This window comes from Capra hircus, chromosome 9, assembly GCF_001704415.2.
Source record: "Capra hircus breed San Clemente chromosome 9, ASM170441v1, whole genome shotgun sequence".
NCBI classification, from domain to species: domain Eukaryota; kingdom Metazoa; phylum Chordata; class Mammalia; order Artiodactyla; family Bovidae; genus Capra; species Capra hircus.
Genome location: NC_030816.1, coordinates 58,049,749 through 58,064,001, shown reverse-complemented (window position 1 = coordinate 58,064,001; position 14,253 = coordinate 58,049,749). Strand labels below are relative to the sequence as shown.

At 40.7% G+C, this 14,253-nt stretch overlaps 1 protein-coding gene across 1 annotated transcript in view; it reads left to right on the top strand.

Annotated features, from left to right (window-relative positions):
* SLC18B1 (solute carrier family 18 member B1) overlaps positions 1-14,253 on the top strand; it is a 35,028-nt gene that overhangs the window by 13,730 nt on the left and 7,045 nt on the right. The window contains exons 5-8 of the mRNA XM_005684772.3: positions 621-768; positions 3,340-3,496; positions 9,771-9,907; positions 13,976-14,077. Of these exons, the coding sequence (XP_005684829.2) occupies positions 621-768; positions 3,340-3,496; positions 9,771-9,907; positions 13,976-14,077 (544 nt within the window). The remainder of the gene's footprint in view (positions 1-620; positions 769-3,339; positions 3,497-9,770; positions 9,908-13,975; positions 14,078-14,253) is intronic.

Genomic DNA, 14,253 nt, shown 5'->3' with positions numbered 1-14,253 from the left:
CATTGATTATCAAATGCCTGGCATATGAATAATGGTGAAGGGCATTGGATGGTATGGAGAATGAAATGAATCACATTGATCTTAAGAAAAAAATCCTCTAGGGGATCACCATTAAGTTGGCTGCTGAATCTGTTCTTTAGGACTTCTGTGACTTGAGTGACAGAAACTTAACACACTTTTCTGAGTCACAAATTTTTTTGGCTTAAGCAAAAAAGTGAGTTTCTTGTCTAAACAACCAGCTAAAGAAGATCAGAATGTAGATGTTAAGATAATGTTATCAGAAGTCTTTCTCAGGTTCCTGATTTTGCTTTTTTTTTTTTCGCTTGGGGAAGACCTAAATCTAAGTCTTTCTGCATAGCTGCTTGTTAGATTGACTCTACATTTTTTAAAGGCGTACTAAGTATTATTATTTAAGACATCAAATATGTCAGTAGAAAAGGGCAATGAGGCTGTTATTATGACTCAAATTCCTCCTACTAAAAATATAACAAAGAAACTCTTAAGAATTCATATTCTATAGTGACTAATTTTAATAACTATGATTGAAGTGTTACTGTTTTCAGTGAGTACAGTTAAATAAAATCAATTTGGCATTTGAGGATTGTCTTATTCTTTTTTAGTCTCTTGGACCAAGTTCCAGAAGGAGCAGTGTTTATTGCTATGTGTTTTCTACTGAGAATAACTGATGCAATAAGTTTCGAGGCAGCAATAACTGCGTCGTCTTCTATTCTTGCAAAGGCTTTTCCAAACAATGTGGCTACAGTATTGGTAAGTATTTTATACACTTTTCCTATTTTCCTTTTAGTGTAGCTAAAATGTTTGCTTGACCTTTCAAGCCAAAGCTGGGGCCCATTCTTCTAGACCTGCTTTTTTTTCTACTCTCTGTGTTTGTTACCTTTTACCCCAGTTTCTGTTATGCCCAGTGTCCGAGTCCCCAAAACTGAGAGAATAAGACATCCACAGCAATGCAAAAGCATAAAGGGGTTTATTGCTAGCGCAAGCCCGGGCTCCTGTCACATCCGACACAGTGGAGTAGAACAAGAGCCCCGAGCCCAGATGTACAGCAGTATTTATAAGTTTAGAACAAAGACAGGGAGTTGGCAAGGGTTGATTGGCTGCAGGGGTTTCCTGGTATTTACTGATTGGCCAGTTATCATCCCTCTGATTGGCCAGAGTGATCATCCCCGGAAGCCCCGGAAGCATGACTCAGGGATTATTTTTGGCCTAGTGCACCTCTCTGAGCCTGTCATGGCTCTGGTGAGGTTGTAACAGTTTCTACTTTCAGCAGCAGGCTGTCAATAAATGTACCCTTAGTCTTACTCAGGTGCTTTTCCTGGGCTTACAAGCCCCTAAATGGGCAAAACTAAATACTCTTTTTTAACCTCTTAAAAAAAAAAAACCTCCTTAGTAATGTTTGCCATCTCTCTGTAGCCTAGATTGTGGCTGGGCTGCCTGAAGCAGACTTATACTATAGTCCTGCTTCCACTTTTCCCAGAGTCATGGAAAGGATCTTAGAGATTGTCTTGAATTCCATATGTGCTTCTGTGCAGTGGGTCTGAGGACGGACTTCAGTTCAGTTCAGTTCAGTTGCTCAGTCCTGTCCGACTCTTTGCGACCCCATGAATTGCAGCATGCCAGGCCTCCCTGTCCATCACCAACTCCTGGAGTTCACCCAAACTCACGTGCATCGAGTCGGTGATGCCATCCAGCCATCTCATCCTCTGTTGTCCCCTTCTCCTCCTGCCCCCAATCCCTCCTAGCATCAGGGTCTTTTCCAATGAGTCAACTCTTCGCATGAGGTGGCCAAAGTATTGGAGTTTCAGCCTCAGCATCAGTCCTTCCAATGAACACTCAGGACTGATCTCCTTTATGATGGACTGGTTGGATCTACTTGCAGTCCAAAGGACTCTCAAGAGTCTTCTCCAACTTACTTTACCATAAAAATCCAGAGCCTGGTAGCATCATATTGACATACATTCTCCTATATTGCCCAGATGCCTCGACACGGAGTATTAGTGACATAGCAGATTCTTGTCCCAGCTTTTAGTGGCTGCATTCTCTCCTGTGGACTCAGGCATTCCTGAAGGACTCCTGGTTTGTATATGAGAATAGGCACCACCCTCAGCTTCCCTGGTGGCTCAGAGGTTAAAGCGTCTTCCTCCAATGCAGGAGACCTGGGTTCGATCCCTGGGTTGGGAAGATCCCCTGGAGAAGGAAATGGTAACCCACTCCAGTATTCTTGCCTGGAGAATCCCATGGACGGAGAAGCCTGGTAAGCTACAGTCCATGATGTTGCAAAGAGTTGGACACGACTGAGTGACTTCACTTTCTTTTCTTTCTTTCTTTCACTTTCTTTTCTTTCTTTCTTTCACTTTCTTTTCTTTCTTTCTTTCACTTTCTTTTCTTTCTTTCTTTCACTTTCCTTTCTTTCTTTCTTTCACTTTCAGAGACCTCAGATCTAATCAGCTCTGTACCATGTTCCCTCATTTACCCATATTAATACTACAGTTTGAAAGTTTTGACCATCAGGTAAACTATTTGCTGTATAAATATAAATATCCACACTTTTATTAAGTATATACCCATATATATTTATACAGTTAATGTAAGTACATATATCTGTATATGTATTGTATATCTGGATAAATTCACTTTAGGTTCTAAGCAATTTGTCATGCCATGCTGACCACTGTAACAGATATACTATTTCCATTTCCAAAAAGTATATTTTTCAGAAGAGGTTCAGAAAGATGCTAGTTGGTTGACATGCTCTGTAAAACAAGGTTTTGTGGCTGAACATGTTTGGAGTAGGGCTTTGCTGTCCTGCAAGTTAGAGCTGGTCAGTTCACATTAGCGTGAGTTGTTTTCATTTTATGTGTGAACAGACTATAACATTTGCCCATTTTCCCACAGTACTGCTGATTTGTCTCGTTCATTAATAGTTGCTGTCATGGTACTTTTGGGAAATTAGTCTTTTGTCAGTACTTTTTCCCCATTCTTCGTTTGTCTTTTTTTTTTTTTTTTTTGCTGTCCATAGTTTTTCATATTTTCATGTAACCAGAGTTATCAGTCTTCTTTTGTGTCTTCTGAGGTTTTATGCCATAATTAGAAAATTTGCTTCACTGTAAGGATTAGGAAAAAACTCTATATTTTCTTTTTCTCGTACTTTTATCATTTCAATGTGCATGTTTAAGTTTTTGGTCTGTCTTGGATGTGTGTGGGTGGTGTGTGTATAAATTGTAAAGTGGATAGAATTTTTTTCAGAACTTTCCATTAAAGCTTTGTTCATTTTTCAAATGAAACATATTAACTCAATTTCTTTTGTTTTCCCATTTTTAGGGAAGTCTTGAGACTTTCTCTGGACTGGGACTAGTGCTGGGGCCTCCTTTGGGTGGCTTTTTGTATCAGTCCTTTGGCTATGAGGTGCCTTTCATTTTTCTGGGATGCATAGTTCTGCTGATGGTTCCCCTCAACATGTATATTTTACCCAATTATGGTAAGACCTCATTTATTGTTCATTTTAAGAATCTTAAATTTAAGTATTTTTATGCCTTTGTAGGAGACCAATTTAACATATACACTCTTTAATTTTATATAACCACTAATAGATTTGTAGTATATGTGAAAGAATCAATTCTCTTTTCAGAAATGTTACGATAGGCAATTAGTTTATATAAATTGTCATAAATTCTTTCTGACCTATAGAACTAGCAAATATTAAATTTCTTATCATAAAACATATGCAGTGCCCACCAGATGTCTTCCTGAATTCTAAATTAAAGATTCTTTACATCTTTTAATGTAAAGAATCTTTCTATTACAAGGCACTGTGACAGGAGGACAAAGTTAGACCTTCCTTCCGCAGGTTTCTTGTAGCTGTGTGTGCAGCACAGCTCAAGTGTGAGGACTCTGGGCCACATCAGGCAGTAATGGGAATCATCTTGGCTCCGAAGCTTCTCGCCCCGTAGGAGTCAACCTATCCCATAACAATGCCGTAGGCACAGCTGCCAGGGTCTCCACTAGGCACATTCTGGGTACAAGAGTCCTCAAGCTCAGGGAGGCACAAAACATTGAGTATTAATGGTTAGTTGATAGTTCCTTCTGTACAGATGAAATTTACCAGTCGGATTATTTTCATTATAAGCCAGATTGCTGAGTAATGGAGTTGGCATTTTACCATTATCAGATTCCTGCTGCGACACAACCACCAAGTTAGCTGGAGAGCTGGAGGAGAGCCTCTCGTCTTTCTGTGCATATTGATGGTTGTTTCTGTAGTCAGGCATCCCGGACTGGCCTTCTGTTGGGTTCACAGGTGAACACTTGGCTATTAACTAAGAGACTGACACCAGGTCAGATTCTCTTGCAGTAGGGGAAAGGGTTCTGTTTACTCTTTATCAATAACATCATATAGGGGGAAAAGATGGCTTACTAGTTAATTGTAGGATGTGGCATTTAGAACTTCTGTGATTAAGCACTGGACTGGCCCCAGCATCAGTAATTCTTTGAGTCCTGGCCTGCTCTCCTCATCTCTGCCTCTCACTCATCTCTGCCTCTCACTCCCACAACATGGTATCTTTTGAAGCCCCTCGAATCACTGTAAGCCTAGTTACTTGGTACTTACTTCTCTTTGTTCCTGTTATTCCTCAATTAAACTTTTCCTGCATCTTTAACTTAAAGCTCCAGTTGTTGTTTATTTGCTCAGTTATATCTGACTTTTTGCAATCCCGTGGACTGCAGCATGTCAGGCTATATCCTGGAGCTTCCTCAAACTCTTGTCTATTGAGTCAGCAATGCCATCCAATCATCTCATCCTCTGTCGTCCCCTTCTCCTCCTGCCTTCAGTCTTTCCCAGCATTAAGAGTCTTTTCAAATGAGTCAGCTCTTCAAATCCAGTGGCCAAAGAATTGGAGCTTCAGCTTTAACAACAGTCCTTTGAATGAATATTTAGGATAGATTTCCTTTAAGATTGACTAGTTTGATCTCCTTGCAGTCCAGGGGACTCTCAAGAGTCTTCTCCAACACTACAGCTCAAAAGCATCAATTTTTCATTGTTCAGCCTTCTTTATGGTCTAGCTCTCACATCCATACATGACTACTGGAAAAACCATAGCTTTGACTATATGGACCTTTGTCAGTAAAATAATGCCTCTGCTTTTTAATACACTATCTAGGTTGGTCATGGCTTTTCTTCCAAGGAGCAAGCATCTTTTAATTTCATGGCTGCAGTCACCATCTCCAGTGGTTTTGGAGCCTAAAAAAATAAAATCTGTCACTGTTTCCATTGTTTGCCCATCTATTTGCCATAAAGTGATGGGACAAGATGCCATGATCTTCGTTTTTTGAATGTTAAATTTTAAGCCAGCTTTCTCAACTCTCCTTTTTCACTTTCATCAAGAGGCTCTTTAGTTTCTCTTCAGTTTCTGCCATTAGGGTGGTGTCATATGTGTATCTGAGGTTATTGATATTTCTCATGCAACCTTGATTCTAGCTTGTGCTTCATCCAGCCTGGCATTACTCTGCATATAAGTTAAATAAGCAGGGTGACAGTATACAACCTTGATGTACTTCTTTCCCAATTTGGAACCAGTCAGTTTTTCCGTGTCTGGTTCTAACAGTTGCTTCTTGACCTGTGTACAGATTTCTCAGGAGGCAAGTAAGGTGGTCTAGTATTCCCTTCTCTATAAGAATTTTCCACAGTTTGTTGTGATCTACACAGTTAAATGCTTTAGTGTAGTCAGTGAAGCAGAAGCAGATGTTTTTTTCTGGAATTCTCTTGCTTTTTCTATGATCCAACAGATGTTGACCATTTGATCTCTGATTCCTCTGCCTTTTCTAAGCTCACCTTGAACATCTGGAATTTCTCGGTTCACGTAATATTGAAGCCTGGCTTGGAGAATTTTGAGCAATACTTTGCTAGTGTGTGAGATGAGTGCAATTGTGCAGTAGTTTGAACATTCTTTGGCATTGCCTTTCTTTGGGATTGGAATGAAAACTGACCTTTTCCAGTCCTGTGGCCACTGCTGAGTTTTCCATATCTGCTGGCATATTGAGTGCAGCATTTTCACAACATCATCTTTTACAGTTTAAAATAGCTCAGCCAGAATTGAATCACCTCCACTAGCTTTTGTTTGGCCCACTATACTTTGTTTTGCTTCCTAAGGCCCACTACGTTTTTATGAACAAAATGGTTTGGCAAGCTTTCTGTTTATCTAAGTAAGGATCTTGTATTTAGATGGAATGGGGAAAACTGATATATATTTCTTTAAATCTCACAATTTATAATGTTAAAGCTATAAATATAGATTTAGGTGTTCCTATTAAGGAGTACCTTTAAAAATTACTGTTTTAGGAAAGCTTATAGGTAAGGCTGGAAAGTTAAATTTCTTTTTATTTTGATGATATTGGCAGAATTTTGTACTCTGTAAGTTCTATTCCGCTCGTTTACTTCCTTTCAAACCCATAAACACTGTGGATTTGGGGTTGCTAAGAGTTGATTTCAGCCCCTCGCTGTCTCTTATCCTTTATATCTGCTTACCAAGTCTCCTCTTCTGTATTGTGCTAAAGAAAAATCCTGTGCTGCCCACCCCCCCCCGCCCCAGCCATGCTATTTGGCGTGTGGGATCTTAGTTCCCTGACCAGGGGACCAGGGATGAACCCATGTCCCCTGCTGTGCAATGCAGAATCTTAACCATTGGACTGCCAGGGAAGTCCCTAAAGAAATATTTTTAAAACACAGTCATGTACATGACAATCCTCTTTTTTTTAATTTTTTAAAATTTATGTTTTTAACTGGAGGATAATTGCTTTAGTATGTTGTGCGGATTTCTGCCATACAAAAATGTGAATTAGTCATTAGTATGCATGTATCTGCTTCCTCTCGAGTCTCCCTCCCCCCACCACTCCCTCCTCCCACCCCTCTAGGGATGCCTGTGTGTGGTGCTCAGTCCCTTTAGTCATGTCTCACTCTTTGAGACCCTGTGGATAGTAGCCTGCCAGGCTGCCCTGTCCATGGGATACTCCAGGCAGGAATACTGGAGTGGGATGTCATGCTCTCCTCCAGGGGATCTGCCCCACCCAGGGATCGAACCCACATCTCCTGCACCTCCTGTGTTGCCAGTGGATTTTTTTTTTAACCACTGAACCATTGAGGAAGCCCCCTGTAGGGATGACAGTCCTCTTAAGAAAAATGCCTGAATCCATAAATTGTGAGCTTTACCTTGAAAGCCACTAGAAGCTGTTGTTAGAGGTTTCTCAGGCCAGTCATATGAGCTGGACTGTCTCCCACTTCCATTCTATCTGACTCCGACTCATCCTTCAAAACTTAATTGTATGACCTTTTCTGGAAAGTTTCCCTGAGGCCTCTGAGTCATTGATCTAAATGCTGAGGCACTCCTGCCGCAGTGTTCTGCATCCTTCCTGTCCCTCCACACCTGAAGGCCTCTCCGCTTCCTTACCTCTCAGAGCAGCTTCCTGTGGCAGGCATTGTCAACCATGGAGTCATATCCTCCAAGAAGAATGTATCAGAATTGGAGGAAGCAGAGAGATTGCTTAAGGAGGTTGGAAAAGCTCCCTGGGTGATTCTGCTGTGAGTCTCTAGAAACAGGTATCACCCTAAGTTTTCATTACTTGGGCTTCTTCAACAGCTTAGCTAAACTCATGATGTGTTCATTTTCACGGACATTCCTGTATGTTCTTATGGTGATAATCCCCTTTCCCACTTTGCATGCAGAGAAAGGGACTATTTATTTCATAATACTTTGTCTTATGCCATAGACCCATAATACTTCTATATACACAATAAATGTAATTGATTAAAGTTGATCCTTTATCATTGTTATTTTAAACATTGGTAATACACAATCCAAAATCCATAACCAGTCAAGTCTCCCTGCTGGCCTGCCTCACTGAGCCACATGGTGGGCTTAGCCCTTTCCTAAGTCAAATCAGTAGCGAAACAGGTTGGGTTCATGTTTGGTTCATCGTTGACTATTTGGCTAATAATTAAGAAATTAGCCCTCTTATCCCTCTTATCCTGACAAATATAGCTGGACCACACTTGATGCTTCTTTTGTTCTTTGCTTCCTACCGAATCATTATTTACCAAGAATTTATTACGTAATGAGTTCTGTTGAAATGAGGATAGCTCAGTGCTGCTCTGGCCCTCAGAGCTTCGTGGCCTAGCTCACTGCACAGTCTTCTAGCTCGCCTCCTGTCTCTATTTCCCAGGAGACCACAGGTGTAGCTCTTTGAACTGCAAGTCTGATTCTTGTTTGAAACCTCTAGTGATTTCCTGGGCTTCTTAGCCTACTTTACAAAGCCCTGCATCATCTTATCACTACATCCTTCTGCGGTATGATCTCTCCTCCCGACACTCCAATGTCCACCCTCCGTCTTTATTTTTGCTCCTTCATTTCCTCAAACAGAATACTTTCCCCTCGCTTTCGAGTCTCACAATGAGCCATTCCTGGATGATATGCCTGGGTTATTCTTTCCTCCTTCTTTGCTTGCTCATCTCAAGCTCATCCTTTAGACAGTAATTTAGATATTACTACTTTCACAAATTCTCTCCTAAACAGCTTTTCCTATTTTTTTAGGCAGCCCTCTCATATGCTCCAATTGCTACCCTCCTAGCTCCATCCTGGCTCTCACCACACCTTTTGGTAACTTCTCTGTGAGGTCAGGATCTGAGTTTGTCTTCTTTGGCTTTGTGTGCCCAGTGATTTGGCATGATATCTGACTCAGCAAAGATTTTGTTGAGCACATTAGTTGGAAGATAGGAAAGTCACCCAACAATAAACCATGTAAGATGAAATGCAGTTTAGGTTGCTCAGTTACATGGTAATCGAGGTAAAATTTGCAGGATGCTTAGGACCAGAATGAGGCTTTACAAAGTGGCTAGAGATTGAAAAATTGCCAGGGGAAAAAGAAGGGAGTTATAGGATATGATTGGAGGCTTGGGAACAACCATGCTTGATGCTTGGGACAATGTAGAAGTTGTGTTGCTGCTGGAGAAATGGCAGCACCTGAGGTTGGTGCTTCCCTATAGCTCAAAGGACTTTCCTGTAGCTCAAACGGTAAAGAATCTACTTGCAATGCAGAAGACCAGGGTTCGATCCTTGGGTTGAGAAGATCCTCTGGTGAAGGGAATGGCAAGCCACTCCAGTATTTTTGTCTGGAGAATCCCATGGACACAAGAGCCTGGCGGGCTACAGTCTGTGGGGTTGCAAAGAGTCAGACACGACTGAGCAACTGACACGAGGTTGGCTCTCAGGTGACCTTGATGCCAAATTGAATGTACTCGTGATTCACTAACATCCCTTTCAATCCAGTGTTTTTCTGTAAGCAGAAAAAAATAGTCTTATGTTCTTTGATTGACTCAGATTCCTCCTCAGCACACACACATTGTTGCCTGATAAAGCGTCTGGTTTTTCCTACCACCAAGGGCAACTTCATGTGTTCTCTCTCCCATCTGGGGAAAGCCTTCTAGATGATGACCTATAACCAAGACCACTTCTGCTCATACTCTGATTCCAGTTGATTTTTTTTTTTAATCTGAGAAATTATTTCTTAACTACCTGGAAATGGCTTCTAGGTTTGAATAACTTATATGCAAATGTTGATAATGTGCAATTTTAGGCAAACTCAGAGACATGGTTGTTTTGATTATTGGATAAAGATGGCGTTACCAATTTTACTTTTGAAAATAGACTGAAAGATTAAGTTCATCAGTGTTAATTACTCTAATTTCTTTTTAAATTTTTACCCCAAAGAGTCTGATAAAGGGAAACACTCATTCTGGAAACTCATCACTTTACCCAAGGTTGCCTTTTTATCCTTTGTCATCACTTCATTCAGCTCCTGTTTTGGCTTCCTTGAGCCTACACTGTCCCTCTTTGTTTTGGAGAAGGTGAGTAGCCTGGTGATGAAAACTCCCCATTGTGGTAGGTGCACATAATTGCTTGTTCTCACGCCCTGCTTGCTAGAAAGTTCTGGGTGTGGCTGCAAGGAGGAGGCAGAATGAAATCTATACATCAAGAGAGCCTGTACCTTCCCTCTGTGATGTCCCTATAATTAGGGGTCTGATTTGTGTAAATGAAAGATGCCTTTCATCTGGTCTCTTTCTCCTAGGCCTCGTTCTAGTCATCATAGATCTGCCTTAGGCAGCATCCTGACTACTTAACAAGGATACTTTCCTCTGTTTTAATTCCATTGAGGCATTTGAGGTTCTGAGTGGCTCATTTAATGTGAGGTGTCCTTCTTTTCTAACAGATCCCCTCTGGGTCCATTTACTTTTAGTCTATTGCATATATGTGAAAGACTATGAACTGTACTGATCTGAAATGGGAGAAAGGAACCAGGAGTCTCTGTTTTTTTAATGCTGAAAATGACTGAATTTTGAAGTTTGATGTCATAGCAATTTGTTCTTTATATTTTTGAAAAAAGATTATTAAGAAATAATGCAATAGAGTATATTACTGAGTCTGATAGTTAATTATACTAGAGAGTTAATCTGTGTTTATAAAGACAGAAATCTACTAGCTGCAGCCCGTATTCACTTTGAGGCCCCAGAATGAAGAAAGCACCATTATCAGAAACACAACCCCTTCAAGTCACTCGACAGTTTGGGGTATTCTACAGGTGAACTTGGGGACTGTAATTTTACTGTCAGGCCCAAGTTTTGGAAAATAATATAATATCACAATTAAGCAGTGAGCATCTATGAGGTAATGCATAATAAAAATATCTTGTGTTTTCAATGACACGTTCCATTCACATTATCAACAACGAGTCTGCTTTAGAGTCATTTTTCTTCCTTTTAAGAACTCTGTCCAAATATTGAAAAAAATTGTAACAATCTTTCATAAACCCAGGTTGCTCATGTCTAACTTATAAAAATCTTTAGAAATGTACTTCCCTGTTTTTCTATCACACTTTTTTTTCCTGTTGCCCTTTTTCTGCCGTATCTGTTGTTTGAATTGACTTTTTACTGTCCCGTCATTGGTCGACCAGTCTTTTAGGGAAGGAAGGGGTCCACCCCATTTTAAAATCAGAAGAGGATATTTCTGACTTTTATATCTTGCTACTGTCTTTAAAGGGCTAATTTTTAGTTTGAATTATGTCATAAAAATTGTTAAAACATATACTGACCTAAGTAGATCCCATGTGCTTAATTAAAGACTAGTTACTATGGACGGAGGTTCATGACATTGTACAGGAGACAGGGATCAAGACCATCCCCATGGAAAAGAAATGCAAAAAAGCAAAATGGCTGTCTGGGGAGGCCTTACAAATAGCTGTGAAAAGAAGAGAAGTGGAAAGCAAAAGAAAAGGAAAGATATAAGCATCTGAAAGCAGAGTTCCAAAGAAGAGCAAGAAGAGTTAAGAAAGCCTTCCTCAGCAATCAGTGCAAAGAAATAGAGGAAAAGAACAGAATGGGAAAGACTAGAGATATCTTCAAGAAAATTAGAGATACCAAGGGAACATTTCATGCAAAGATGGGCTCAATAAAGAACAGAAATGGTAGGGACCTAACAGAAGCAGAAGATATTAAGAAGAGGTGGCAAGAATACACGGAAGAACTGTACAAAAAACATCTTCACAACCAAGATAATCACGATGGTGTGATCACTCACCTAGAGCCAGACATCCTGGAATGTGAAGTCAAGTGGGCCTTAGGAAGCATCACTATGAACAAAGCTAGTGGAGGTGATGGAATTCCAGTTGAGCTGTTTCAAATCCTGAAAGATAATGCTGTGAAAGTGCTGCACTCAATATGCCAGCAAATTTGGAAAACTCAGCAGTGGCCACAGGACTGGAAAAAGTCAGGTTTCATTCCAATCCCAAAGAAAGGCAATGCCAAAGAATTCTCAAGCTACCACACAATCGCACTCATCTCACATGCTAGTAAAGTAATGCTCAAAATTCTCCAAGCCAGGCTTCAGCAATATGTGAACCGTGAACTTCCAGATGTTCAAGCTGGTTTTAGAAAAGGCAGAGGAACCAGAGATCAAGTTGCCAACATCTGCTGGATCATGGAAAAAGCAAGAGAGTTCCAGAAAAACATCTATTTCTGCTTTATTGACTAAGCCAAAGCCTTTGACTGTGTGGATCACAATAAACTGTGGAAAATTCTGAAAGAGATGGAAGTACCAGACCACCTGACCTGCCTCTTGAGAAACCTATTTGCAGGTCAGGAAGCAACAGTTAGAACTGGACATGGAACAACAGACTGGTTCCAAATAGGAAAAGGAGTACGTCAAGGCTGTATACTGTCACCCCGCTTATTTAACTTATATGCAGAGTACATCATGAGAAACGCTGGGCTGGAAGAAGCACAAGCTGGAGTCAAGATTGCCGGGAGAAATATCAATAACCTCAGATATGCAGGTGACACCACTCTTATGGCAGAAAGTGAAGAGGAGCTAAAAAGCCTCTTGATGAAAGTGAAAGAGGAGAGTGAAAAAGTTGGCTTAAAGCTCAACATTCAGAAAACGAAGATCATGGCATCTGGTCCCATGGGAAATCCCATCTATTTCATGGGAAATAGATGGGGAAACAGTGGAAACAGTGTCAGACTATTTTTGGGGGCTCCAAAATCACTGCAGATGGTGACTGCAGCCATGAAATTAAAAGATGCTTACTCCTTGGAAGGAAAGTTATGACCAACCTAGATAGCATATTTAAAAGCAGAGACATCACTTTGCCAACAAAGGTCCATCTAGTCAAGGCTATGGATTTTCCAGTGGTCATATATAGATGTGAGAGTTGGACTGTGAAGAAAGCTGCTGCTGCTGCTGCTGCTGCTGCTAAGTCGCTTCAGTTGTGTCCGACTCTGTGTGACCCCAGAGACGGCAGTCCACCAGGCTCCCCCGTCCCTGGGATTCTCCAGGCAAGAACACTGGAGTGGGTTGCCATTTCCTGAGCACCGAAGAATTGATGCTTTTGAACTGTGGTGTTGAAGAAGACTCTTGAGAGTCCCTTGGACTGCAAGGAGATCCAACCAGTCCACTCTAAAGGAGATTAGCCCTGGGTGTTCTTTGGAAGGAATGATATTAAAGCTGAAACTCCAGTACTTTGGCCACCTCATGGGAAATGTTGACTCATTGGAAAAGACTCTGATGCTGCGAGGGATTGGGGGCAGGAGGAGAAGGGGACAACAGAGGATGAGATGGCTGGATGGCATCACTGAATTGACGGACGTGAGTTTGAGTGAACTCCGGGAGTTAGTAATGGACAGGGAGGCCTGGCATGCTGCAATTCCTGGCGTCGCAAAGGGCTGGACACGATTGAGCGACTGAACTGAACTGAACTGAACTGAAGGAAATTAAGGAAAATGAGAATGACTCAGATAACCAATAAAGGCATTCATATCATGTTGGTAACAGTAACAGAGTTATGAGGTAGCTTACTATTATAAAAGCCAAACTGTCATACCATCTAATTATTTAGCTAGATATTAATATCCCTTTGAGATGGATAGAGTAGATATTATCGTCAGTGTTTTTTACAGCAATGCACTTTAGTCTGTGGACAGACAGCATACCTGGGATTGTTGTTTGACACGCAGATTCTCATGCCTCTTCCCAGACTTTTTGAATTAGAAATTCTTGGGCTGGGGTTCACATACCTCTTATAACAAGTTCTCCAGGTAATTTTTTGTGTATACTAATGTTTGCAAAGCACAGGTTGACATGTAAAAATGCTGTGGTTCATAGAAGGGTAATTATACAATACTTACTATCAAATGCTAACAAAGCAAAAACATCCTGTATTTCTGACCTCTGGTTAGGTTTCTTCTCCCATAATGAAAAAACAATCCGTTTACAAGCGTAAGACAAAAATCACGAAGGATGCTAAATGTTAGTCGTAGCCTCATGGCAGGTGATAAGAGCTGAAGAGATGCAGAAGGAAAAGATAGATTTTTTTTTTTTTAATGACTTAACCATGTAACTTTAACACGGGATTTCTTTTACAGTTTAATTTACCAGCTGGATATGTGGGACTGGTATTCCTGGGTTTGGCATTATCCTATGCCATTTCTTCACCACTGGTGGGCCTACTCAGTGATAAAATGCCAGTATGTACACTTCATTGATATTTAAGAATGACTTTTGTATGTCTGGTGGTTGTCCAACTGTACTTCTGGAGTTCTGCAGGGCTACTGATTAGAATGAACATATTCAAATTTTTTAAAATGTTATCTTTATTGAAGTATAGTTGACAAATAAAACTTTAAGATATTTGAAGTATACA